The sequence below is a fragment of the Thamnophis elegans genome, chromosome Z (genome assembly GCF_009769535.1).
Source record: "Thamnophis elegans isolate rThaEle1 chromosome Z, rThaEle1.pri, whole genome shotgun sequence".
Lineage (NCBI taxonomy): Eukaryota > Metazoa > Chordata > Lepidosauria > Squamata > Colubridae > Thamnophis > Thamnophis elegans.
The window spans coordinates 135,852,882-135,877,956 of NC_045558.1; the positions used below are offsets into that span (position 1 = coordinate 135,852,882).

The 25,075-nt window shown below is 42.2% G+C and overlaps 1 protein-coding gene and 2 gene segments (V, D, J or C); all 3 read left to right on the forward strand.

Moving 5' to 3' along the window:
* Window positions 1-4,436: 4,436 nt before the first annotated feature.
* On the forward strand, window positions 4,437-4,931 carry LOC116521953. The segment is given in 2 exon segments: window positions 4,437-4,482; window positions 4,570-4,931. Coding segments are annotated over 2 exon segments (408 nt in total).
* Window positions 4,932-14,012: 9,081 nt separating this feature from the next.
* LOC116521954 (immunoglobulin epsilon heavy chain-like) lies at window positions 14,013-16,971 on the forward strand. The gene is made up of 3 exons (XM_032236564.1): window positions 14,013-14,109; window positions 14,196-14,557; window positions 16,537-16,971. Exons 1-3 carry the CDS (start codon window positions 14,064-14,066, stop codon window positions 16,969-16,971), a joined length of 843 nt encoding a protein of 280 aa, XP_032092455.1. The 5' UTR covers window positions 14,013-14,063.
* Window positions 16,972-21,342: 4,371 nt separating this feature from the next.
* LOC116523063 lies at window positions 21,343-24,835 on the forward strand. The segment is given in 2 exon segments: window positions 21,343-21,388; window positions 24,516-24,835. Coding segments are annotated over 2 exon segments (366 nt in total).
* Window positions 24,836-25,075: the final 240 nt, after the last annotated feature.

Below are 25,075 nucleotides of genomic sequence, written 5' to 3' on the forward strand. Positions count from 1 at the left end.
AGAGATGGCGGCGCCAAACAGCTGACTCACAGCATTTACATCTTTACATCCTCCTTTTCTGGCCAGCCTGTTTGACCTTGCTGGAGCCGAGTGACTGTGACTGTGACTGTGAGCCCTGGTGACTAGTGAGCTGAGAGGGGTTAATTTTTAACTTAGTTTTTCATCTTAAAGAAGGGGGCTGTCGGAAGCTGCATTGAAACTGCGGACTGAATGGTTGTGTTTGCTGCCGCCCCAGACGCCCCCCCCCTCGGATCCATCTTTGCTCACTTTACTATCTGTTACCTATCCTACTATTTATTATCTGCTGCCTTCTCCCGCGGCCCCTAGGAAAGACCTGGCCGTCCTAGGCTGACTGGTGTGCTTACCCGGGCAGGGAGGAGGACTGGCTGGGCACAGAAGGAGGAGTCCCCCTTGTAGAGATGTGCCCAGAGGGATTTCAGGTGCTTCATCAGCCGAGAGCCCAGGGAAGGGGTGGCGGTGTGGCTATTGTAATCCGGGAGCCTCTGTTACCTCGTAGGGTCCCTGCTCCGGAGCTTGTCGGGTGTGAGTCCCTGCTGATAAAGTTGGACCTCAAGGGTCAAGTGGGTTTGCTGCTAACGTACCTGCCTCCCAACTGCGTTGCAGCATCCCTCCCCTCGTTCCTCGAGTCAGTAGCCGAGCTGGCAGTTGAGTTCCCCAGGCTTATAGTTCTGGGGGACTTCAATTTGCCATCGCTCGGTGAACGCTCTGATGGGGCGCAGGAGTTCATGGCTTCCATGACAGCCATGGGCTTGACCCAGGTAATTCGGGGCCCAACCCATGCAGCGGGTCACATGCTCGACCTCGTATTCCTCTCGGAGCAGTGGATGTGTGATCTTGGTCTGAGGGGTAATGAGATCATACCCCTGTCGTGGTCAGACCACTGCCTACTGAGGCTTGACTTCCGGAGGCCAAACCCCCACCGTAGGGAGGAGGAACCGACCAGGTGGTTCCGCCCCAGGCGACTTATGGACCCGTTGAGGTTCCAGACGGAGCTTGGGGTCATTCCTGATACTCTCGCCCACAGTTCGGCGGAGACTCTGGTTGCCGCCTGGCATTCGGCGGCGGCGGAGTCTCTTGATCGGATTGCGCCACTACGGCCCCTCCGGGTCAGTAGATCCCGGAGGCCTCCTTGGTTTACCGAGGAGCTCCGGGAGAGGAAACGCCGGAGGAGATGCCTAGAGTACCTGTGGAGGTCCGATAAGTCCGAGGCGAACCGAGCGCTTCTAACTACCTGCACCACGGACTATGTCCGAGCATTAAGAACTGCCAAAAGATCATACATTTCTGCCTTGGTTGCGTCCGCCGAGTCACGCCCAGCCGCCCTGTTTAGGATAACCCGCTCCCTCCTTAACAGGAGGGATGCGGGAGACCCCTTGCAGGGTAGGGCTGAGGACTATGCTCAATTCTTGGCGGACAAAGTAGCTCGGTTTCGGTCGGACTTGGACTCCACCGCAGTAGATCCAGCCGAGACACAGGAGGACCACTTGGCAAATCATCTCTGGGTTGAGTTCCAGGATGTTGCCTCTGGGGATGTGGACAAGGCCATTCGAGCTGTAAGTGCCTCCACCTGTATTCTGGACCCGTGTCCCTCCTGGCTGGTTGCCAACAGCAGGGAGGTGACACATGGCTGGATCCAGGCGGTCGTGACCGCCTCCCTTCGGGAGGGGCACTTCCCCGCCGTACTTAAAACGGCGGTGGTGAGACCCCTCCTGAAGAAACCATCCTTGGATCCAGCCATTTTAAACAACTTCCGTCCTGTCTCCAACCTCCCCTTCATCGGGAAGGTTGTTGAGAAGGTGGTGGCCTTCCAGCTTCAACGGGCCTTGGAGGAAGCTAGTTATCTTGACCCCTTCCAGTCTGGCTTCAGACCTGGTTACAGCACAGAAACCGCTTTGGTCGCATTGACCGATGATCTCTGGAGGGCCAGAGATGGAGGCTATGCGTCCATCCTGGTTCTCCTTGACCTCTCAGCGGCTTTCGATACCATCGACCATGGTATCCTTCTGCGACGACTGCGGGAGGTGGGAGTGGGAGGCACTGTTTTACAGTGGTTCTCCTCCTACCTCTCGGACAGGTCGCAGTCGGTGTTGGTCGGGGGGCAGAGATCGTCCCTGAGGCCCCTAACATGTGGGGTGCCGCAGGGTTCGGTCTTATCCCCCCTACTATTTAACATATACATGAAACCGCTGGGCGAGATCATTCGGAGGCACGGGATAAAATACCACCAATATGCGGACGATACGCAACTGTATCTGTCCGCCCCGTGCCAACTCAATGAAGCGGTGGACGTGATGAACCAGGGTCTAGAGGCCGTTAAGAACTGGATGAGCGCTAACAAACTGGTACTCAACCCGGACAAGACCGAGTGGCTGTTGTGCTTCCCTCCCAATAATTTGGCTAATATACCAACACTTAGGCTGGGGGGTCAAATTTTATACCCCTCAGATAGGGTCCGCAACGTGGGAGTCCTCCTGGACCCACAGCTGACTTTTGACCACCAGCTGTCAGCTGTGACCAGGGGGGCATTTGCCCAGGTTCGCCTGGTCCGCCAGTTGCGGCCCTACCTAGACCGGGAGGCTCTCACAACAGTCACTCGAGCCCTTGTGATCTCTAGGCTGGAATACTGCAATGGGCTCTACATGGGGTTGCCCTTGACGTGCATCCGGCGACTACAGTTAGTCCAGAATGCAGCCGCGCGAGTGATAGTGGGCGCACCGCGGTTCGCCCATGTTACACCCGTCCTCCGCGAGCTGCACTGGCTGCCTGTTGGTCTCCGGGTGCGCTTCAGGGTACTGATGACCACCTTTAAAGCACTCCATGGTAGTGGATCTGGGTACTTGAGAGACCGCCTTCTGCCGATTACCTCCCTTCGACCAATTAGATCGCACAGACTGGGCCTCCTTCGAATCCCATCTGCCAGTCAATGCCGACTGGCGACCACACGGAGGAGAGCCTTTTCTGTTGCAGGTCCGAGCCTGTGGAACAATCTCCCCGTTGAGATCCGTACCCTCACCACCATCCAGACCTTCCGCGCAGCCCTCAAGATCTGGCTCTCCCAGCAGGCCTGGGGATAGGTTCCCAATTCACCCGCCCGAGTGTTTGATTGCTGAACGAAAGTTGTGTTTTATTATTTTTCTTTGTTCACATTTTGTTTTGTTTTTTGATACTGCACCCCCCTCCCTTGTGATTGTAAGCCGCCCTGAGTCCCCTCAGGGAAAAGGGCGGCCTATAAATTTTAATAAATGAAATGAAAATGAAATGAAATGAAAATATATATCCAATGCTCCCATTTTGTGCAACTCTACTTTTTGACTTAGGAGGATCAACTCCAAAGTGTCCACTTTGAAATGTACGAAAACATTTAGCAAAAAGCAACCCTTCCCATTTTCCTCTGCACTAGTAATTAAATATCTCTGTCTTGACTATCGTAAGGACTTACCCGTAATCTCAAATTTATTGCAAGGAATTCTATTATGCCAATGAAGAGAGCATCTGATATATTAGGAAAAGAGGAATGGAGTTTGAAGAAATAAAGAAAACTAACTGACAAGGAGCTACAACTATGACTCCTTTAATCTATAGTGGCATCCTGTCTAATCCTCATGAAATCCACACTCACCCAATGGAAACGAAGCATTGGGGTGGAACAAGAGATGGGGTGGAATGTTTATCCTAGAAAACGAGTACAAAACTGTTACACAATAAGTTTTGGTAAATGATGAGACAGTAACAAAAGGAATAACAGTTATATATTGCTCTATTATTCCTTACACTTCACTTTCAGCATATTGCCTCCAACAATCTGGGTCTTCATTTCATCAACCTCAGAAGGATAGAAGACTGTGTCAACCTCGAACCTGTTAGGATCAAACTCCTGGCACTGGGCAGAGTTTGCCTGCAATATTGCATTCCAACCACTGTGTCACCAGGGAAATATTCATGCAATCCTCACTGCACAGAGTAATATCAACCAACGTTGCTCCATTTATATTTCTTCCATATAAATATATATTCAATGCCATCAATCCTGAAGCTCTGTCCCCTCATTGATCCAGGGACAACATTGGTCAAGAAGGAACTGTGTAAGCTGATCTCCGAACTCTAGATGAAGTAAGGAGAATAAATTCTCTACTGCATTGATATCTTGTCAGAAGTTGTGGAATCATTCAAGAATATCTGATATGAGTTTTCTTAGGATTCAAAAATTATATGAATATCAAACATGTAAGTTCTGTCCAAAAAAGTCTCTAAGAGGATGAACTCAGGGTCTCTTTTATCCTAAGGAATATGCAAATTGGGGCCCATTTTCCCTTTAAAGGAGCTGCATGGTTTCCCTTTTCAGTCTACACCCACCCACACAAAGTTTGTGCACTTTCTTTGCTATTGATTCCCACGATTCATTACAGGGAGGAAAAATGATCCTGTGGCTGAATATAGTGCCCTTGTTAGTGCTCCTTCAAGGTATTTTTCCCCTCTTTAAAAGTATTAGCTTCATTTTTTTTTTCTTTTTGTATATAGAAGGTTTCAATGAAATGTTTTTGGTTTTAGGAGTCCAGTCTCAAGTCCAGTTGGTGGAGTCTGGAGGGGATGTGAGAAGACCTGGGGAGTCCCTCCGTCTCTCCTGCCAGGCCTCTGGATTCACCTTTAGCAGCTATACAATGCACTGGATGAGACAGTCTCCTGGGAAAGGACTTGAATGGGTGGCAGCAATAGCTACAGGATCATCTTCCACTTACTACCCAGACAAAGTCAAGGGACGCTTCACCATCTCCAGGGATGATTCTCGCTACCAGCTGTATCTGCAAATGAACAGTCTCAAACTAGAGGATTCTGCTGTTTATTACTGTGCGAGACACACAGTGAGAGGAAGTAAATCGGATGTCAAGCAAAAACTATTTTTTTTCCTCTGAGCAGCTTTCTGAATTAAATCAGAAAGTCGAAATTGAATATTTAAAGTGAGAAATGTAATGAATGTCTCCGTATTCAATATGGAACCTCAGATCTCATCTTTTTTTGTTTAATTAATTAATTAAATTGCCAACAAGTACCAGGAAACAAGTATGAAAACACATGGAAAAATAAGACAAATTAATGGATATAAATAAGCAAAACATAGCTAAAAACACACAGAAAGAGTAAATATAAATGGGGAGAGTAGGACAGGGACGGTAGGCACGCTGGAATGCTTATGCACGTCCTCTTAGGGACCTCTTAATGAATGTGTAAGGTCCATGGTAGTCAGTTTAAGGTAAAAGCTTTGGGGGTTAGAGGAACCAACAACAGGAACAGGTTCGGTGTTCTAAGAAGCCGTAGAGAAGAAGATTGACATTTTGATAGGTGAGAAGAAGGAAATCTCCTGGCGTTTTGAACAAACTGGGTAGTTTGAAAATAAAATGGTTTCCTATCTAATCCTATTGTAATCCACACTCACCCAATGGAAACAAATCAGGGGTGTTTAACAAGAGACAGCAAGAATGATTAACCTAAAAAATAATGATTATAAAAGTTATACAGAACAGATTTTGAGGAATGAAGTAGCAAGATTTTTTTATAGCACTTCATGGTGCTTTGCAGACCATTCTTAGCACTTAGAGCGTCAATATATTTCCCCCAACAATCTGGGTCCTGACTTTACCAACCTCGGAAGGATGGAAGACTAGGTCAACTTTGAAGCAGTCAGGATCTAACTCCTGGCAGTGGGAAGAATCAGCCTGCAATGTTGCATTCTAACCACTCTGCCACCAGGGAAATCCCCATGCAACCCTCATTGCATAGAGTAATATAAGCTATGTCTGACTTAGTTGTAGGTCTTCTTTTCGAAATATAGAGGAAACTGAATTATTCGTAGAATATAACGTTATTTCTTTGTAGAAGTAATTAATGTATAAGAGATGAATATCTTCTCCATCTATCTCATCTTTCATTCCAACTCTGACTTACTAATTGTGCCTCAAAAAGCATTTGGTTTTTGTGGTTCTTTTCAAAGGTTAGGGGAGAGAATGTGAAAAGCTTCTACTGCATATACATGTGTGTTTCTCTTCATATCCTGTCCCCAGAGTAGCCCTTTCAAAAGTTATAATTGCATGTTCCTTGCCTCTCCCTTTGAATCACAGAGAAGCCCTGAAACTTTGCAAGCCTTTGTTTTAATTACAATAATATAAATCTGCCATTTCTGCTAAAAAGAGAAAGAATCTGACTTCACTTTTATTAAGACTGGAATATTTTCTGAAAGTCCCTCATGTAAGGAGACTACAAGGAAAACTGTGAGATTATTGCATTGAGGGACTTTTTTATCTGGAGCGATATGTAAATGAAGGCAAAATTTCCCCTTTGAAGGATCCACTTGATTTCTATTTTCAGGCTACACCCACCCACACAAAGTTTGTGCCCTTTCCTGAATTCTTCCCTCTCAATTCCTTCCATTCATTAAAGGGAGCCAAAATGATCCCATGGCTGATTTTGTTCTCCTTGTTAGTGCTATACTGCTATCATGCGATACTGATTTCCTGTCTGATCTTAGTGAACTCCACACTCACCCAATGGAAACGAAGACGTTGAACAAGAGATGGGAGGGAATAATTATCCTAGAAAACAAGTACAAAAGTGATACACAATCAATTTTTGTAAATGAAGCAGCAGGAATAATCAATAGGAATAATGCTTATATATTGCTCTCTAATGCTTACAGCAACCTCTAAGCTGTTTACTAAATATAACTTTTATCAGCCGAAAACAATTAATGAATTTGGATTCACCACAATCCAGAGAGTATTTTAGACTTTTTTGTGCTGGGAATCCAATTACAGAGTTGTTGGGGGGAAAAAAGTTGAAAAAAAAATAGCTTGAAAACTCCAATTTTACCTTCATTATTTACAACATGGTCTGGTTTAGTAGGATAAACTACTCAGACAAAGTCAAGGGACGCTTCACCATCTCCAGAGACGATGCCAAAAGCCAACTGCATCTTCAAATGAACAGCCTCAAAGCTGAAGACACAGCAGTCTATTACTGGGCGAGAGACACAGTGAGGTGATGTGAATCTGAGGTGATGAAAGGACCTTCTTTTCCTCAGAGCAGCCCTTCAACTTATATTAGCCAAGAATGATTGATTAGTCAATTAGGATTCATCACAATCCAGAGAGAATTTTGGACTATTTTGTTCTGGGAATCCAGTGAGAGAGTTTGAAGAAAAGTGGGGGGGAAAAACAGTTTGTCTTAACATCACTGTTTACAATGTGGTCTGGTTTTAGAAACAAACTGGAATCAAAAAATAGTCCATTAGTATCATGGTAGAAAAGAGGAAATGAAACTATAGCATAATCTTTCTAAATATCCAAACTGCCATATAGATATTGAGGAAATATTAGGAAGGTCTCTCTCCACCTCACTTTGGACACTGGGGGGCAGTGTTGTCACATGAAACTCCTCTGCACTAAGTGGGGTAGGGGGTGGGGAATAAAACAAGTGTCATTAGATATTGTGTCATTTCTGAGACATGATTTTTTTTATTACTGTTTCCATAATAGTCACTGAAATCTCTCAGGAATATTTCACCTGTCCGGAGGTTATAATCCTCACCATAAAGCTCAGAAATATTGGTAAAATGATGTATCATTGGTCTTTGTATCCATAGGAAGTTTCTAGAATATATTAAGTTACTTCAGATCTTTGTTGAAAATGAGAACTACACAAAGGGACATTTTACCATACACAAACAGACCGAGAGTATATATTCCTCATTGTGAAGCCATGTCTGAAGTGACAATTAAATATTAGCCAACAGTGTCCGGTGGCAGCCAGAAAAGCCAATGAAATCCTAAATGGCATTAACAGAGGGCTACAATCAAGATCACATGAGGTAATAATACCACTCTCTAAAGCCTTAGTAGGACCACACCTAGAAGACTTCAGTAAGTTTTAGTCACCATATTACATAAAGCGATTGAGACTCTAGAAAGAGTGGAGATTATTATTGATGAGTTAAAAATCAATCTAATAATCAAAGAACATTCCACAGGCTTGATCAATTTCTTCTGTCTGTGTCTTTTCTTTCATTCAACTCAAATTGTCTTACAAATTGATGCCTCATCATTTGGTTTTCACTCATGTTTTGGTGTTTTTGTCAAGAGGACAGACTAAGAGGAGAAAATGTGGGGAGGAAAAATCTCATGAATTCAGATTTGATCTTGTTTTTCATGTTCCACCTCAAAATATCCCCTTCCAAACTTTTTATTGCACATTCCTCACCTGTCCTTTTGAATCACTTTTGAGAACTTCTGACATTTTGCAAGTCTTTGTTTTAATTACTCTAATACAAACCGGATGTTTTTCTTATGAAATTATAGTTTAAAGAAAAAGAGTATTCCTTCACTTTTATTAGGAGTGGGATGTTATGTGAAAATCAGCCATAGAAACTGTGAGATTGATGCAATGAAGGGCACCTTTATACCTAGAAATATGTAAATGAAGGCACAATTTCCCCTTTAAAGGAGCCCCTTGGTTTCCCTTTTCAGGCTACACTCAAACACACAAAGTTTGTGCACTTTCCTCAATCCATTCCTATCCATTCCTTTCATTGGTTACAGGGAGCAAAAAATGATCCTGTGGCTGAATTTGGTGCCCTTGTTAGTGTTCCTTCAAGGTAGTTTTTCTCCTCTTTAAAGAATTTCTGTCCATATTCTCTTTTTGTATATAGAAGATTTAATTGAAACACATCTGCTTTTAGGAGTCCGATCTCAGGTCCAGTTGGTGGAGTCTGGAGGGGATGAGAGAAGACCTGGAGAGTCCCTCCGTCTCTCCTGCCAAGCCTCTGGATTCACCTTCAGCAGCTATGCCATGGGCTGGTTGAGAGAGGCTCCAGGGAAAGGACTGGAATGGGTGTCTTACATAGGTACATCCTCATCTCCAATTCACCACTCAGACAAAGTCAAGGACCGCTTCACCATCTTCAGGGATGATTCTCGCAGCCAGATCTATCTGCAAATGAACAATCTGAAAGCAGAGGACACAGCTGTCTATTACTGTGCGAGACACACAGTGAGAGGAAGTGAATCTGATGCCAAGCAAAAACCTTCTCCTCCTCCGAGCAACTTTCCAAATTGAATCAGAAAGTCAAGTTTGGGCATTTAAAGTGAGGAGCAGAAGGCAAATTCCCATCTACAGTTTGGAATGTTAGATCTGATCTTCTAAGAAGCCATGTGGAAGATGATTGACATTTTGATAGATGAGAAGAAGGAAATCTGTGGAAGAACCTGGATAGATTGTAAAAAGTGACATCTCTGTCTTGACTATCATAAAGACTTGCCTGTAATCTCAAATTTGTTTCAAATATTTTTATTATGTCAATGAAGCAGTTATCTGATATATTAGGAAAGATTTTGAAGAAATAAAGAAAAGTAACTGACAAAGAACTACAAAAATGATGCTATAGTGACTTCCTGCCTAATCCTATGGAGATCCACACTCACCCAATGGAAACGAAGGGGTTGAACAAGAGATGGTGTGGAATAATTATCCTTGAAAACGAGTCCAAAAGTGGTACACAAGAGCTTTTGGTAAATGCAGCATCATTAGCAATTGGAATAGCACTTATATATTGCTCTGTAATGCTTTACAGCATTCTCAAAGGTGTTTACTAAATATTACTGTTTTCAGCCGAAAGTGATGGATTAGTGAATTAGGATCCACACTCCAGAGAGAAGTTTGGACACTTTTCTGCTCCGAATCCAATCACAGAGTTTGTTGGAAGAAAACGAAAAGTGGGGGAGGGGGGAAATAGCTTGAAAACTCCAGTTTTATCTTTACTGTTTACAAGGTGGTCTGGCTTTAGAAACAAACTGGAATTTAAAATACTCCGTTACTATCATGGTAGAAAAGAGGAAATGAAACTATAGGATAATGTTTCTAAATATCCAAACTGCCATATAGATATTGAGGAAACATTAGGAAGGTGTCTCCCCTCCTCACTTTGTTTTTTTTATATTTTTAATAAACATTTTTTTTTTTATTTTTACTAAACAAACAACACACAAAAATGATCATCTTACATTACATTTTGTAGAAAGTGTGTCAATTGGTTACAATTAGCTTTTGTGCATCTCTTCCAGAATCATTACTTACATTCATATCAAATATCAAAGTTCTTAATGAGTATTACTTTCAACATATCATAGTTCTCATTTAGCTGAAATTGTTTTAATGTCCTTTTGCCTAGAATAATCCATAGTTAAAAAAAAAAAAAACCAGCCACCTTATGGCATTTCATTAATTATTACAAAGTCATCCATGGATACTGGGGGGCAATGTTGTCACATGAAACTCCGTGGACTCTATACTCATTGAAGGATGGGCTAGGGAATAAAACAAGTGTCATTAGATATTGTCTCATTTCTGATATATTATTAGTTTATTATTATCACCATCTCCAGGGATGATTCCCGCAGCCAGCTGTATCTGCAAATGAACAATCTGAAAACACAGGACACAGCTGTCTATTACTGTGCGAGAGACACAGTGAGAGGAAGTGAATCTGATGCCAAACAAAAACCTTCTCCTCATCTGAGCAACTTTCGAAATTGATTCAGAAAGTCAAATGTGGGCATTTTAAAGTGAGAAGCAGAAGATAAATCGCCATAATCAATATGGAACCTCAGCTCTCATCTTCTAAGAAGCCGTGTGGAAGATGATTGACATTTTAAGTTAGAAGAAGGAAATCTTCAGGCTGTGGAACAAACTGGGGAGTTTGTAAAACATTGCTTTTTATCTAATCCTAATATAATCCACACTCACTGAATGGAGACAAATCATGGGTGTTCAACAAGCGAAAGTAAGAATGATTATTCTAAAAAAATGATTGTAAAAGTGGTACAGAAGAGATTTTGATAAATGAAGAGGCAAAAGCATTTTTATAGCACTTCATGGTCCTTTGCAGACCTCTCTGAGCAGTTTAGAGAGCCAGCACATTTCCCCCCAACAATCTGGGTCCCCATTTTACCAACCTTGGAAGGATGGAAGACTAGGTTAACTTTGAGCCAAACAGGATCAAACTCCTGGCTATGTGCAGAGTCATCCTGCAATGCTGCATTCCAACCACTGTGCCACCAGGGAAATCCCCATGCAACCCTCACTGCATAGAGTAATATAAGTCATGTCTGACATAGCAGCAAATGTGCTTTATCAAATACAGGTAGTCCTCAATTTACAACGGTTCACTCAGTAACCATTCAAAGCTACAATGCCACTGAGAACAGTTACTCATGACCATTTCTCACGACGATGACTGTTGCAGCATCCTCACGATAACACGATTAACATTCGGATGCTTGACCACTGACTCACATTTATGACGGTTACCACCGTTGACCAAGCAAAGTCATTGGGTTAAACCAGATTTACTTAACAACCATGTTACTAATTTAACAACTGCAGCAATCCCCTAAACAAATGTGACGAGAAAGATAATAAAATAGGTCAAAACCCTATTAGCAAATTTCTCACTTGGCGACATAATGTTGGGCTCCAAATTCAATTGTGGCCATATGTCATCCTGTAATCGTCTCAGCTGTCCTTACCACTCTCTTTATGGTCTTTCTATAGTGGTACACTAAACAGAACAGTGATGCAGTTTGTTAAAAGGCTCCAAATTGTCCCTCTGTAACAAGTGACCAGGTACAGAAGATGAATGATATGCTCTCCTCATCCGATGTAGGGAATTCAGAAACTGCTTTCCAAGCTTCACTAAGGATGATGTGTGGAGACACCAAATCAGATTGTTATCTGTATCCCCAGATCCTTAATACTGTTGATTACCTCTACACCGGCATCGTTGGTACTGAGTGGAGTATGACCCTGCCAGCTCTTTCTACTATGATCTCCTTTGTTTTATGAACAGTTAAAACCAGGTTACTTTTATTGCACCAGTCCACCCAAGCCTTCCCCTCTTCCCTATCAGCATCATCATTGTTTTCCTGGATAAGTCCCACCACTCCTATGCCATCTGCATACTTCACAATATAATTCATAGCACATTTGGCACAGTGGTCTGAGGTTATCAAGCTGAACAGTAGAATATTCTAAACACAGCCCTGTGGGGAACCTGAACTCAAGGAGATGGAGATGGAAACTTCTATTCCATCTCTCGCAAATAGGGGGGGGGGGGGAGTCTATCAATATATAGCAATAGTTCTTAGACTTATATACCACTTCATAGTGCTATTACAGCCCTCTCTAAGCAGTTTAGAGAGTCAGCATATTGCCCTCAATAATCTGGGTCATCAGATGGATGAAGGATGAGTCAACCTTGAGCCGGTGAGATTTGAACTGCTGAACTGAAGCTAGCAGACTGCTGAAGTAGCCTGCACTACTGCTTTCTAGCCACTGCACCACCTCATCTCTCTCTCTCTCTCTCTTTCTCTTTTTTTTCTCTCTCTCTCTCTCTCTCTCCCTCCCTCCCTCCCTCCCTCCCTCCCTCTCTCTCTCTCTCTCTCTCTATCTCTCTATCTATATCTGTCTGTCTGTCTATCTATCTATCATCTATCTATCTATCTATCTATCTATCTATCTATCTATCTATCTATCTATCTATCTATCTATCTGCAATTCTAAGTACTTTGAATCTCAATGTTGCCAATTCTCTTGTTTTAATTGTTTTAGATGTTGCTCCAGTTACATCCCTTCTTTAGCCATATTTATTCAGTGTCCTCAGTCCTGAAGATTTGTCCCCTCAGTAGCATTGAGGAAAGGGAGGTCAACATTGGTCAGGAAGGAACTCTGAAGCAAATCGACTAACCCAGACATAGAAATTGGGCCTCCACTGTCTTTTTTAATAGGGAAACTAAAGTGAAAATACATATCCAATGGTCCCATTTTGCGCAAGTATACTTTTTGACTTAGGAGGATCAGCCCCAAAGTGTCCACTTTGAAATGTACGAAAACATTTAGTGAAAAGCCACCCTTCCCATTTTCCTCTGCATTAATAATTAAATATCTCTTTCTTGACTATCGTAAGGATTTGCCCGTAATCTAAAATTTATTGCAAGGAATTCTATTATGCCAATCAAGAGAGCACCTGATATATCAGGAAAAGAGGAATGGAGTTTGAAGAAATAAAGAAAACTAACTGACAAGGAGCTACAACTGTAATGCTATAGTGGCATCCTGTCTAATCCTAATGAAATCCACACTCACCCAATGGAAAGGAAGCATTGGGGTGGAACAAGAGATGGGGCGGAATGTTTATCCTAGTACAAAACTGTTACACAAGAAGTTTTGGTAAATGATGAGATAGCAACAAAAGGAATAACAGTTATATATTGCTCTATTCTTCTTTAGATTTCAGTTTCAGCATATTGCCTCCAACAATCAGGGTCTTCATTTCACCAACCTCAAAAGGAGGGAAGGCTGTGTCAACTTCAAACCTTTCAGGATCAAACTCCTGGCACTGGGCAGAGTTTGCCTGCAATATTGCATTCTAACCACTGTATCACCAGGGAAATATTCATGCAATCCTCACTGCACAGAGTAATATCAACCAATGTTGCTCCATTTGTATTTCTTCTGTATAAATATATATTCAATGCCCTCAATCCTGAAGCTCTGTCCCCTCATTGATCCAGGGACAACATTGGTCAAGAAGAAACTGTGTAGCTGATCTCACAACTCTAGATGTAGTAAGGAGAATAAATTCTCTACTGCATTGATACCGTGTCAGAAGTTGTGGAATCATTCAGGACTTTATTAGACCTACCATAATATAAATCTTCACTTTCTCCTTTCAGTCCCAGGGAAGCAAGAACAAAGAATATCTGAGATGAGTTTTCTTAGGATTCAAAAATTATGTGAATATCACACATGTAAGTTTTGTCCAAAAAGGTCTGTAAGGCAATGATCTCAGAGGCTCTTTTATCCCAAGAAATATGTAAATCAGGGCCCATTGTCCCCTTTAAAGGAGCTGCATGGTTTCCTTTTTCAGGCTACACCCACCCACACAAAGTTTGTGCACTTTCTTTGCTATCGATTCCCTCCATTCATTACAGGGAGCCAAAATGATCCCATGGCTGAATTTGTTGTCCTTGTTAGTGCTCCTTCAAGGTATTTTTCCCTCTTTAAAGAATTAATTTCATTTTTTTTTTACTTTTTATGTATAGAATATTTCATTGAAACACTTTTGCTTTTAGGAGTCCAGTCTCAAGTCCAGTTGGTGGAGTCTGGAGGGGATGTGAGAAGACCTGGGGAGTCCCTCCGTCTCTCCTGCCAAGCCTCTGGATTCACCTTCCGCAGCTATACAATGCACTGGATGAGACAGGCTCCTGGGAAAGGACTTGAATGGGTGGCAGCAATAGCTACAGGATCATCTTCCACTTACTACCCAGACAAAGTCAAGGGACGCTTCACCATCTCCAGGGATGATTCTCGCAGCCAGCTGTATCTCCAAATGAACGGCCTCAAACTAGAGGATTCTGCAGTTTATTACTGTGCGAGACACACAGTGAGAGGAAGTGAATCGGATGCCAAGCAAAAACTATTTTTCTCCCTCTGGGCAGCTTTCTGAATTAAATCAGAAAGTAGAATTTGCATATTTAAAGTGAGAAGTGTAATGTATGTCTCCGTATACAATATGGAACCTCAGATCTGATCTTTTTTTCTTTAATTAATTAATTAATTAATTAAATTGCCAACAAGTACAAGGGAACACGTATGAAAACACATGAAAAAATCACCCAAATAAATGGATATAAATAAGCAAAACATAGCCATAAACACACAGAAAGAGTACATATAAATGGGGAGAGTAGGACAGGGACCGTAGGCACGCTGGAGTCTTTATGCACGTCCTCTTAGTGACCTCTTAATGTATATGTAAGGTCCATGGTAGTCAGTTTAAGGTAAAGGTATGGGGGTTAGAGAAACTAACAACAGGAACAGATTCCGTGTTCTAAGAAGCCGTAGGGAAGATGATTGACATTTTGATAGGTCAGAAGAAGGAAAGCTGGTTCACCGACAAATGCACGGATGTCAGAAGCGCGCCGACAAAACCGCGCTGAGAAATCCGCGAAATCGCACCCACAACAGTGCGCCGACAAAAGCACGCCGACAAAAGTGCGCCTTCAACAAACAACGCGAATACAACGTAATAACCCTAACCCTAACTCTAACCCTAACCCTAACCCTAACCCTAACCCTAACCCTAACACTAACCCTAACACTAACCCTAAACCTAAACCTAACCCTGAACTTAACCCTAACCCTAACCGTAACCCTAACCCTTACCTTAACCCTAATCACGCTTTTGTGGGCGCGCTTTTGTGGGCGTGGTTTCGACATTGGGGTTTTCTCGGCGCGGTTTTGTTGTGCGCGCATTTGTCGGGTCATGGGAAATCTCCAGGCTGTTTGAAAAGACTGGGTAATTTGAAAATAAAATGGTTTTCTATCTAATCCTAATGTAATCCAAACTCACCCGATGGAAACAAATCATGGGTGTTGAAAAAGAGACAGCAAGAATGATTATCCAAAAAAAAAAAAATGATCATAAAAGTTATACAGAAAAGATTTTGATGAATGAAGTAGCAAAAGAATTGTTAGAACAGTTCATGGTACTTTTCCCCTTGAAGAAGCTGCCTTTTGTTCTGGGAATCCAATGAGAGAGTTTGTTTGAAGAAAATGAAAAGTGGAAAAAAATAGTTTCTTTTAACATCACTGTTTACAACTTGATCTGGTTTTAGAAACAAACAAGAATTAAAAATACTCCATTACTATCATGTTAGAAAAGAGGAAATGAAACTATAGGATAATCTTTTTAAATATCCAAACTGCCACATAGATATTGAGTAAACATTAGGAAGGTGCCTCCCCTCCTCACTTTGGACACTGGGGGGCAGTGTTGTCAATTGAAACTCTATGGCCTCTGCACTCTGTGGGGGATGGGGAGGGAATAAAACAAGTGTCATTCAATATTGTATTATTTCTGAGATATGATTAGTTTCTTTTTAATTCCCTAATGGTTCACTGAAAACTGATGATAGATCTGACTTTTCCTTCATGCTCTCTCTCCAGAATAGCCCTTCCAAAAATTATAATTGCATGTTCCTTTCCTCTCCCTTTGAATCACTTTGGAGAAGTGGTGAAATTTTGCAAGTCTTTATTTTAATTACTCTAATATAAACATGCCATTTCTGCTTTGTATTTACAGTAAGAGAAAAGATATATAACAGCCTTCGCTGTTATGAGGACTGGAGTAATATGTGAAAGTCCCTCCTGTAAAGACGAGGAAAACTATGAGATTAATGCACTGAGTGGTGCTTTTATCTGAAATGATATGTAAATGAAGGCAAAATTTCCCCTTTAAAGGATCCCCTTGATTTCTCCTTTCAGGATACACCCACACACACAAAGTTTGCGCACTTTCCTGAATTCTTTCCTCTCAATTCTCTCCATTCATTAAAGGGAGCCAAAATGATCCCATGGCTGATTTTGATTTCCTTGTTAGTGCTACTTCAAGGTATTTTTCCCTCTTTAAAGAATAAATTTCATTTTTTTTACTGTTTATATATAGAATATTTCATTGAATCACTTTTGTTTTTAGGAGTCAAGTCTCAAGTCCAGTTGGTGGAGTCTGGAGGGGATGTGAGAAGACCTGGAGAGTCCCTCCGTCTCTCCTGCCAAGCCTCTGGATTCACCTTCAGCAGCTCTTACATGAGCTGGGTGAGACAGGCTCCAGGGAAAGGCCTGGAATGGGTGGCCTACATAAGTACAGACTCAACTCCTATTTACTACTCAGACAAAGTCAAGGGACGTTTCACCATCTCCAGGGATGATTCCCGCAGCCAGATCTATCTGCAAATGAACAATCTGAAACCAGAGGACACAGCTGTCTATTATTGTGCGAGGCACACAGTGAGAGGAAGTGAATCTGATGCCAAGCAAAAACCTTCTCCTCCTCTGAGCAACTTTTGAAATTGGTTCAGAAAGTCAAATGTGGGCTTTTTAAAGAGAGAAGCAGAAGGTAAATCTCTGTACACAATTTGGAACCTTAGGTCTGATCTTCTAAGAAGCCGTGTAGAAGGTGAATGACATTTCGATAGGTGAGAAGAAAGAAATCTCTAGGCTGTGGAACAAAATTGGTAAGAAAGTTTGTAAAAAGTAGCTTCCTTCCTAATGCAATCAACACTTATCCATTGGAAAAAAAAACTTTGGTGTTGAACAAGAGCAAAAATTAATAATTACTGTTGTGCTTGCTACAATTTCATATCAAAGAAATGGATGTGCTGACTTGGATTACTCCTTAATAAATGTTGGAGAGTGAATAAGACTTGAAAGCCTACACTGTCTTGTTTAACAGGGAAACTAAAGTGAAAATACATATCCAATGGTCCCATTTTGTTCTTCTCTTCCTCTCAGCAGCTCTTCAAAATGATTCAGTCAAAGGAAGTTAAGTATTTGAACTTAGAAGCAAAAGATAAATATCCATGATTTCTCTTGGAACCTCAAATATGATATTTATAGAAGCAGTGAGGAACCTTGTTAGCACTTTCATGTTGAAAAAAAAGGTAATCTCCACATTGTGTAATGAGAAATATGGATTGATGTCCCATAGATCTTCCCCGATATCTTTGCAACTCTGAGTCCCTTAAATTCTCAGGATTGGCAAATCTCCGTGTTTTATTATTTTTAGAAATTATTCTCCATTTTTATTCTAATTATATCTATATCTATATATCTATATATCTATATATCTATATATCTATATATCTATATATCTATATATCTATATCTATATCTATATCTATATCTATATCTATATCTATATCTATATCTATATCTATATCTATATCTATATCTATATCTATATCTATATCTATATCTATATCTATATCTATATCTATATCTATATCTATATCTATATCTATATCTATATCTATATCTAATCTATCTATATCTATATCTCTACCTCTACCTCTACCTCTACCTCTACCTCTACCTCTACCTCTACCTCTACCTCTACCTCTACCTCTACCTCTACCTACCTACCTACCTACCTACCTACCTATCTATCTATCTATCTTCAACCACCTCAATCCTGAACTTCTCTTCGTTCACTAGAATTCAGCCAAGGGAGGTAAACATTGGCCACTGGAAGCCTCCTTTCCCGTATTTCCTCTGGGAATTTGTATTTTGGAATGTCTTCCTGCCTTTATCTTGTCGCTTGGTTACTCCTGCTGCAATGTCATATCAAAGAAATGGATGGGCTATGTTGACTTACTCCCTAATAAGCTTTGGAGAGTGATTAAAACTTGAAGCCATCAACTATCTCCCTTCGCAGGGAAATTAAAGTGGAAATACAAATCCAATGGTCTCATTTTGTGCAGCTTTAGTTTTTGACTGAATCAGCCCCACAATATCCGCGTAAATATTTAGCGAAAAGCAACCCTTCCCGTTTTTCTCTGTACTAATAATTAATCATCTCTCTCTTGACTATCATATGGACTTGCCCCTTATCTCACATTTCCTGCAAAGAGTTATATTATGTCAATGAAGAGATTAGCGGATGTATTAGGAAAAGAGGAATAGAGTTTGAAGAAATAAAGAAAAGTAACTGACAAGGAGCTACAATTTTCATGCTATACTGATTTCCTGTCTGATCCTCGTGAATTCCACACTCACGCAATGGAAACGAAGGGATTGAACAAGAGATGGACTGAAATAATTATCCAAGAAAACAAGTACAAAAGTGGTACACAATCAATTTTTGTAAATGAAGCAGCTGTATCAATAGGAATAATGCTTATATATTGCTCTATAATGCTTACAGCAACCTCTAAGCTATTTACTAAATATAAGTTTTATCAGACGAAAACAATTAATGAATTAGGATTCACCACAATCCAGAGAGTTTTTTAGACTTTTTTGTGCTGGGAATCCAATTACAGAGTTTGTTGGAAAAAGCCAAAAAGTGGAAAAAAATAGCTTGAAAACTCCAATTTTACCTTCATTGTTTGCAACGTGGTCTGGTTTTAGAAACAAACGGGAATTAAAAATAGTCCATTACTATCATTATAGAAAAGAGGAAAAGAAACTATAGGATAATCTTTCTAAATATCCAAACTGCCATATAGATATTGAGGAAATATTAGGAAGATGCCTCCCCTCCCCACTTTGGACACTGGGGGGCAGTGTTGTCACATGAAACTCTGCACTCAGTGGGGGATGGGCTAGGGAATAAAACAAGAGTCATTAGATATTATTTCATTTCTGAGACATGATTTTTTTTATTACATTTATTATTTTTATTTTTATATATAATATATAATATATAATATATAATATATAATATATAATATATAATATATAATATATAATATATAATATATAATATATAATATATAATATATAATATATAATATATAATATATAATATATAATATATAATATATAATATATAATATATAATATATAATATATAATATATAATATATAATATATAATATATAATATATAATATATAATATAGATAGATAGATATAGATATAGATATAGATATAGATATAGATATAGAGATAGAGATAGAGATAGAGATAGAGATAGAGATAGAGATAGAGATAGAGATAGAGATAGATAGATAGATAGATAGATAGATAGATAGATCTATTTCAAGCTATTTAGCTTGAAGAGAGAGCCGAAGACAGAGAGTGGAAGTGTGACCTTCCTCCCATATTTGGGCATACCAGGGGTTGTGACTTTAAATATATACCTCTCACCCTGGCTGGCTGATAAGGAGTCGAGCTGTGTAGCTCAATGGTTAACACATCTGCCTAAGAGGCAATAGAGCACAGGTTCGATTCCCAACGAAGGGTGTGGCTAGCTAATGAGAGCTAAATAGCTTGAAATAGATCTATACTAGTCTCCCTTTATTTATTTATCAGCATAAATATAACAAATGTAACAAAAAGGCAACAGTAAAAAATATTGGGTTTCTGTCTGAATGGTCTCTTGTGACGAGCCGAAGACAGAGAGTGGAAGTGTGACCTTCCTCCCATATTTGGGCATACCAGGGGTTGTGACTTTAAATATATACCTCTCACCCTGGCTGGCTGATAAGGAGTCGAGCTGTGTAGCTCAATGGTTAACACATCTGCCTAAGAGGCAATAGAGCACAGGTTCGATTCCCAACGAAGGGTGTGGCTAGCTAATGAGAGCTAAATAGCTTGAAATAGATCTATACTAGTCTCCCTTTATTTATTTATCAGCATAAATATAACATATATATATATATATATATATATATATATATTATTTTTATTACAATAATTATTGTTTTGCACATGAGAAGAAATGAAAAAAAGGCTAGTGGCGCCTATGACGCTGCCCGGAGAACCAGTTCAGGGTCATGGCAGGCCTGGGTCACTGCCAGTTCCAGCCAAACCGTTACTACTTCAGCCAAACCGGTCAAAACCGGTAAGAAGCCATCACTGATACACACTCACCGAGAGTATTTATTCCTCATTGTGAAGCCATGGCTGAGTTGAACATTAAATATGATCCAACAGTGTTCGGTGGCAGCCAAAAAAGCCGAAGCAATCCTAAATTGCATTAACAGAGGGCTACAATCAAGATCACATGAGGTAATAATACTAATCTATAAAGCCTTAGAGAACACTGCATCCAGTTTTGGTCACCACACTATAAAAAGATGTTGAGACTCTACAAAAAGTGCAGAGAAGAGCAATGAAGAATATTAGGGGCCTGGAGGCTAAAACTTATGAAGAACGGTTGCAGGAACTGGGTATGTCTCATTTAACGAAGAGAAGGACTAGGAGAGACATGATAGCCTAGGAGGACTAGGAGAGACATGACTCTTCTGATATCTCAGGGGCTGCCACAAAGAAGAGGGAGTCAAACTATTCTCCAAAGCACCTGAGCGTAGAACAAAAAGCAATGGGTGGAAACTAATCAAGGAGAGAAGCAACCTAGAAATAAGGAGAAAGTTCCTGACAGTGAGAGCAATAAACCCATGGAACAGAAGTTGCCTTCAGAAGTCATGGGAGCCTCATCACTGAATTTCTGAAATTTTGCAAGTCTTTGTTTTAATTACTGTAATATGAATCTATTGTTTTTCCTATGAAATTGTACTTTAAAGAAAAGGAGTATCCCTGAAAATCAGCCATAGAAACTGTGAGATTAATGCACTGAGGGAACCTCTTTATACCTAGCAATATGTAAATGAAGGCACAATTTCCCCTTTAAAGGCTACACCCAACCACACAAAGTTTGTGCACTTTCCTCAATCCATTCCTATCCATTCCTTTCATTGGTTACAGGGAACAAAAAATGATCCTGTGGCTGAATCTGGTGCCCTTGTTAGTATTCCTTCAAGGTAGTTTTTTCTCCTCTATAAAGAATTTCTGTCCATATTCTCTTTTTGTATATAGAAGATTTCATTGAAACACTTTTGTTTTTAGGAGTCCAATCTCAGGTCCAGTTGGTGGAGTCTGGAGGAGATGAGAGAAGACCTGGGGAGTCCCTCCGTCTCTCCTGCCAAGCCTCTGGATTCACCTTCAGCCGCAATAATATGCACTGGGTGAGACAGGATAGACCTACCATAATATAAATCTTCACTTTCTCCTTTCAGTCCCAGGGAAGCAAGAACAAAGAATATCTGAGATGAGTTTTCTTAGGATTCAAAAATTATGTGAATATCACACATGTAAATTTTGTCCAAAAAGGTCTGTAAGGCAATGAACTCAGAGGCTCTTTTATCCCAAGAAATATGTAAATCAGGGCCCATTGTTCCCTTTAAAGGAGCTGCATGGTTTCCTTTTTCAGGCTATACCCACCCACACAAAGATTGTTTAGGTTTAGGTTTAGGTTTTATTGGGATTTATATGCCGCCCTTTTCCCTGAGGGGACTCAGGGCGGCTTACAACCACAGGGGAGGGGAAGTGCAAGGTCAAAACAAACACTTTGTGAACAAAAGAAAAATAATAAAACACAACTTTCATTCAGCAATCAAACACTCGGGCGGGTAATTGGAAGCCTATCCCCAGGCCTGCTGGGAGAGCCAGATCTTGAGGGCTGCGCGGAAGGTCTGGATCGTGGTGAGGGTGCGGATCTCCATGGGGAGCTCGTTCCATAGGGTCGGGGCAGCAACAGAAAAGGCTCTCCTCCGTGTGGTCGCCAGTCGACATTGACTGGCAGATGGAATTCGGAGGAGGCCCAGTCTGTGCGATCTGATTGGTCGATTTAGGGAGGTAATCGGCAGAAGGCGGTCTCTCAAGTACCCAGATCCACTACCATGGAGTGCTTTAAAGATGGTCATCATTATCCTGAAGCGCACCCGGAGACCAACAGGCAGCCAGTGCAGCTCGCGGAGGACAGGTGTAACGTGGGCGAACCGAGGTGCGCCCACTATCACTCGCGCGGCTGCATTTTGGACTAGCTGTAGTCGCCGGATGCACTTCAGGGGCAACCCCATGTAGAGCCCATTGCAGTATTCCAGTCTAGAGATCACAAGGGCTCGAGTGACTGTTGTGAGGGCCCCCCGATCTAGGTAGGGCCGCAACTGGCGGACCAGGCGAACCTGGGCAAATGCCCCCCTGGTCACAGCTGACAGCTGATGGTCAAAAGTCAGCTGTGGATCCAGGAGGACTCCTAAGTTGCAGACCCTATCTGAGGGGTATAAAATTTGACCCCCCAGCCTAAGCGTTGGTGTATTAGCCAAATTATTGGGGGGGAAACACAACAGCCACTCGGTCTTATCCGGGTTGAGCACCAGTTTGTTAGCACTCATCCAGTTCTTAACGGCCTCCAGACCCCGGTTCATCACATCCACCGCTTCATTGAGTTGGCACGGGGCGGACAGATACAATTGCGTATCGTCCGCATATTGATGGTATTTTATCCCGTGCCTCCGAATGATCTCGCCCAGCGGTTTCATGTATATGTTAAATAGTAGGGGGGATAGGACCGAACCCTGAGGTACTCCACACGTTAGGGGCCTCAGGGACGATCTCTGCCCCCCCACTAACACCGACTGCGACCTGTCCGAGAGGTAGGAGGAGAACCACCGCAAAACAGTGCCTCCCACTCCCACCTCCCGCAGTCGTCGCAGAAGGATACCATGGTCGATGGTATCGAAAGCCGCTGAGAGGTCAAGGAGAACCAGGATGGACGCATAGCCTCCATCTCTGGCCCTCCAGAGATCATCGGTCAATGCGACCAAAGCGGTTTCTGTGCTGTAACCAGGTCTGAAGCCGGACTGGAAGGGGTCAAGATAACTAGCTTCCTCCAAGGCCCGTCGAAGCTGAAAGGCCACCACCTTCTCAACAACCTTCCCAATAAAGGGAAGGTTGGAGACAGGACGAAAGTTGTTTAAGATGGCTGGATCTAACGATGGTTTCTTTAGGAGGGGTCTCACCACCGCCGTTTTGAGCGCGGCGGGGAAGTGCCCCTCCCGAAGGGAGGCGGTGACAACCGCCTGGATCCAGCCATGTGTCACCTCCCTGCTGTTGGCCACCAGCCAGGAGGGACACGGGTCCAGAATACAAGTGGAGGCACTTACAGCTCGGATGGCCTTGTCCACATCCCCAGAGGCAACTTCCTGGAACTCAACCCAGAACTGATGTGGCAAATGATCCTCCTGTGTCTCAGCTGGATCTACTGCGGTGGAGTCCAAGTCCGATCGAAACCGAGCTACTTTGTCCGCCAAGAATTGAGCATAATCCTCAGCCCTACCCTGCAAGGGGTCTCCCGCATCCCTCCTATTAAGGAGGGAGCGGGTTATCCTGAACAGGGCGGCTGGGCGTGACTCGGCGGACGCAACCAAGGAAGAAATATATGATCTTTTTGCAGTTCTTAATGCTCGGACATAGTCCTTGGTGCAGGTAGTTAAGAGTGCTCGGTTTGCCTCGGACCTATCGGACCTCCACTGGTGCTCTAGGCATCTCCTCCGGCGTTTCTTCTCCCGGAGTTCCTCGGTAAACCAGGGAACTCTCCGGGATCCACTGACCCGGAGGGGCCGTAGTGGCGCAATCCGGTCGAGAGACTCCGACGCCGCCGAGTACCAGGCGGCAGCCAGAGTCTCCGCCGAACTGTGGGCGAGGGTATCAGGAATAACCCCAAGCTCCGTCTGGAACCTCAAAGGGTCCATAAGTCGCCTGGGGCGGAACCACCTGGTCGGTTCCTCCTCCCTACGGTGGGGGTTTGGCCTCCGGAAGTCAAGCCTCAGTAGGCAATGGTCTGACCACGACAGGGGTATGATCTCATTACCCCTCAGACCAAGATCACACATCCACTGCTCCGAGAGAAATACGAGAGAAATTGTGCACTTTCTTTGCTATCGATTCCCTCCATTCATTACAGGGAGCCAAAATGATCCCATGGCTGAATTAGTTGTCCTTGTTAGTGCTCCTTCAAGGTATTTTTCCCTCTTTAAAGAATTAATTTCATTTTTTTTTTTTACTTTTTATGTATAGAATATTTCATTGAAACACTTTTGCTTTTAGGAGTCCAGTCTCAAGTCCAGTTGGTGGAGTCTGGAGGGGATGTGAGAAGACCTGGGGAGTCCCTCCATCTCTCCTGCCAAGCCTCTGGATTCACCTTCCGCAGCTATACAATGCACTGGATGAGACAGGCTCCTGGGAAAGGACTTGAATGGGTGGCAGCAATAGCTATAGGATCATCTCCTTCCACTAACTACCCAGACAAAGTCAAGGGACGCTTCACCATCTCCAGAGATGATTCTCGCAGCCAGCTGTATCTGCAAATGAACAGCCTCAAACTAGAGGATTCCGCAGTTTATTACTGTGTGAGAGCGACACAGTGAGAGGAAGTGAATCGGATGCCAAGCAAAAACCTTCTCTTCTTCTCAGCAGCTCTCCAAAATGATTCAGTCAAAGGAAGTTGTGTATTTGAACTTAAAAGCAGAATATAAATCTCCATGACGTGTCTTGGACCTCAAATCTGATCTTTGTAGAAGCAATGTAGAACCTTGTTAACACTTTGATGTTGAAAAAAAAGATACTATCAAGATTGTGTAATGAGAAATATGATTTAGGTTCGAGAG

What these genes read in the sequence shown, in the direction of transcription:
- LOC116521954 (XM_032236564.1), top strand. Translation starts at nt 14,064, where the DNA reads ATGATCCCATGGCTGAATTTGTTGTCCTTGTTAGTGCTCCTTCAAG. An exon ending in CTTGTTAGTGCTCCTTCAAG is followed by an intron (nt 14,110 to 14,195) that starts GTATTTTTCCCT and finishes TTTTGCTTTTAG; the next exon opens with GAGTCCAGTCTCAAGTCCAG. An exon ending in AACTATTTTTCTCCCTCTGG is followed by an intron (nt 14,558 to 16,536) that starts GCAGCTTTCTGA and finishes CCCTCTTTAAAG; the next exon opens with AATAAATTTCATTTTTTTTA.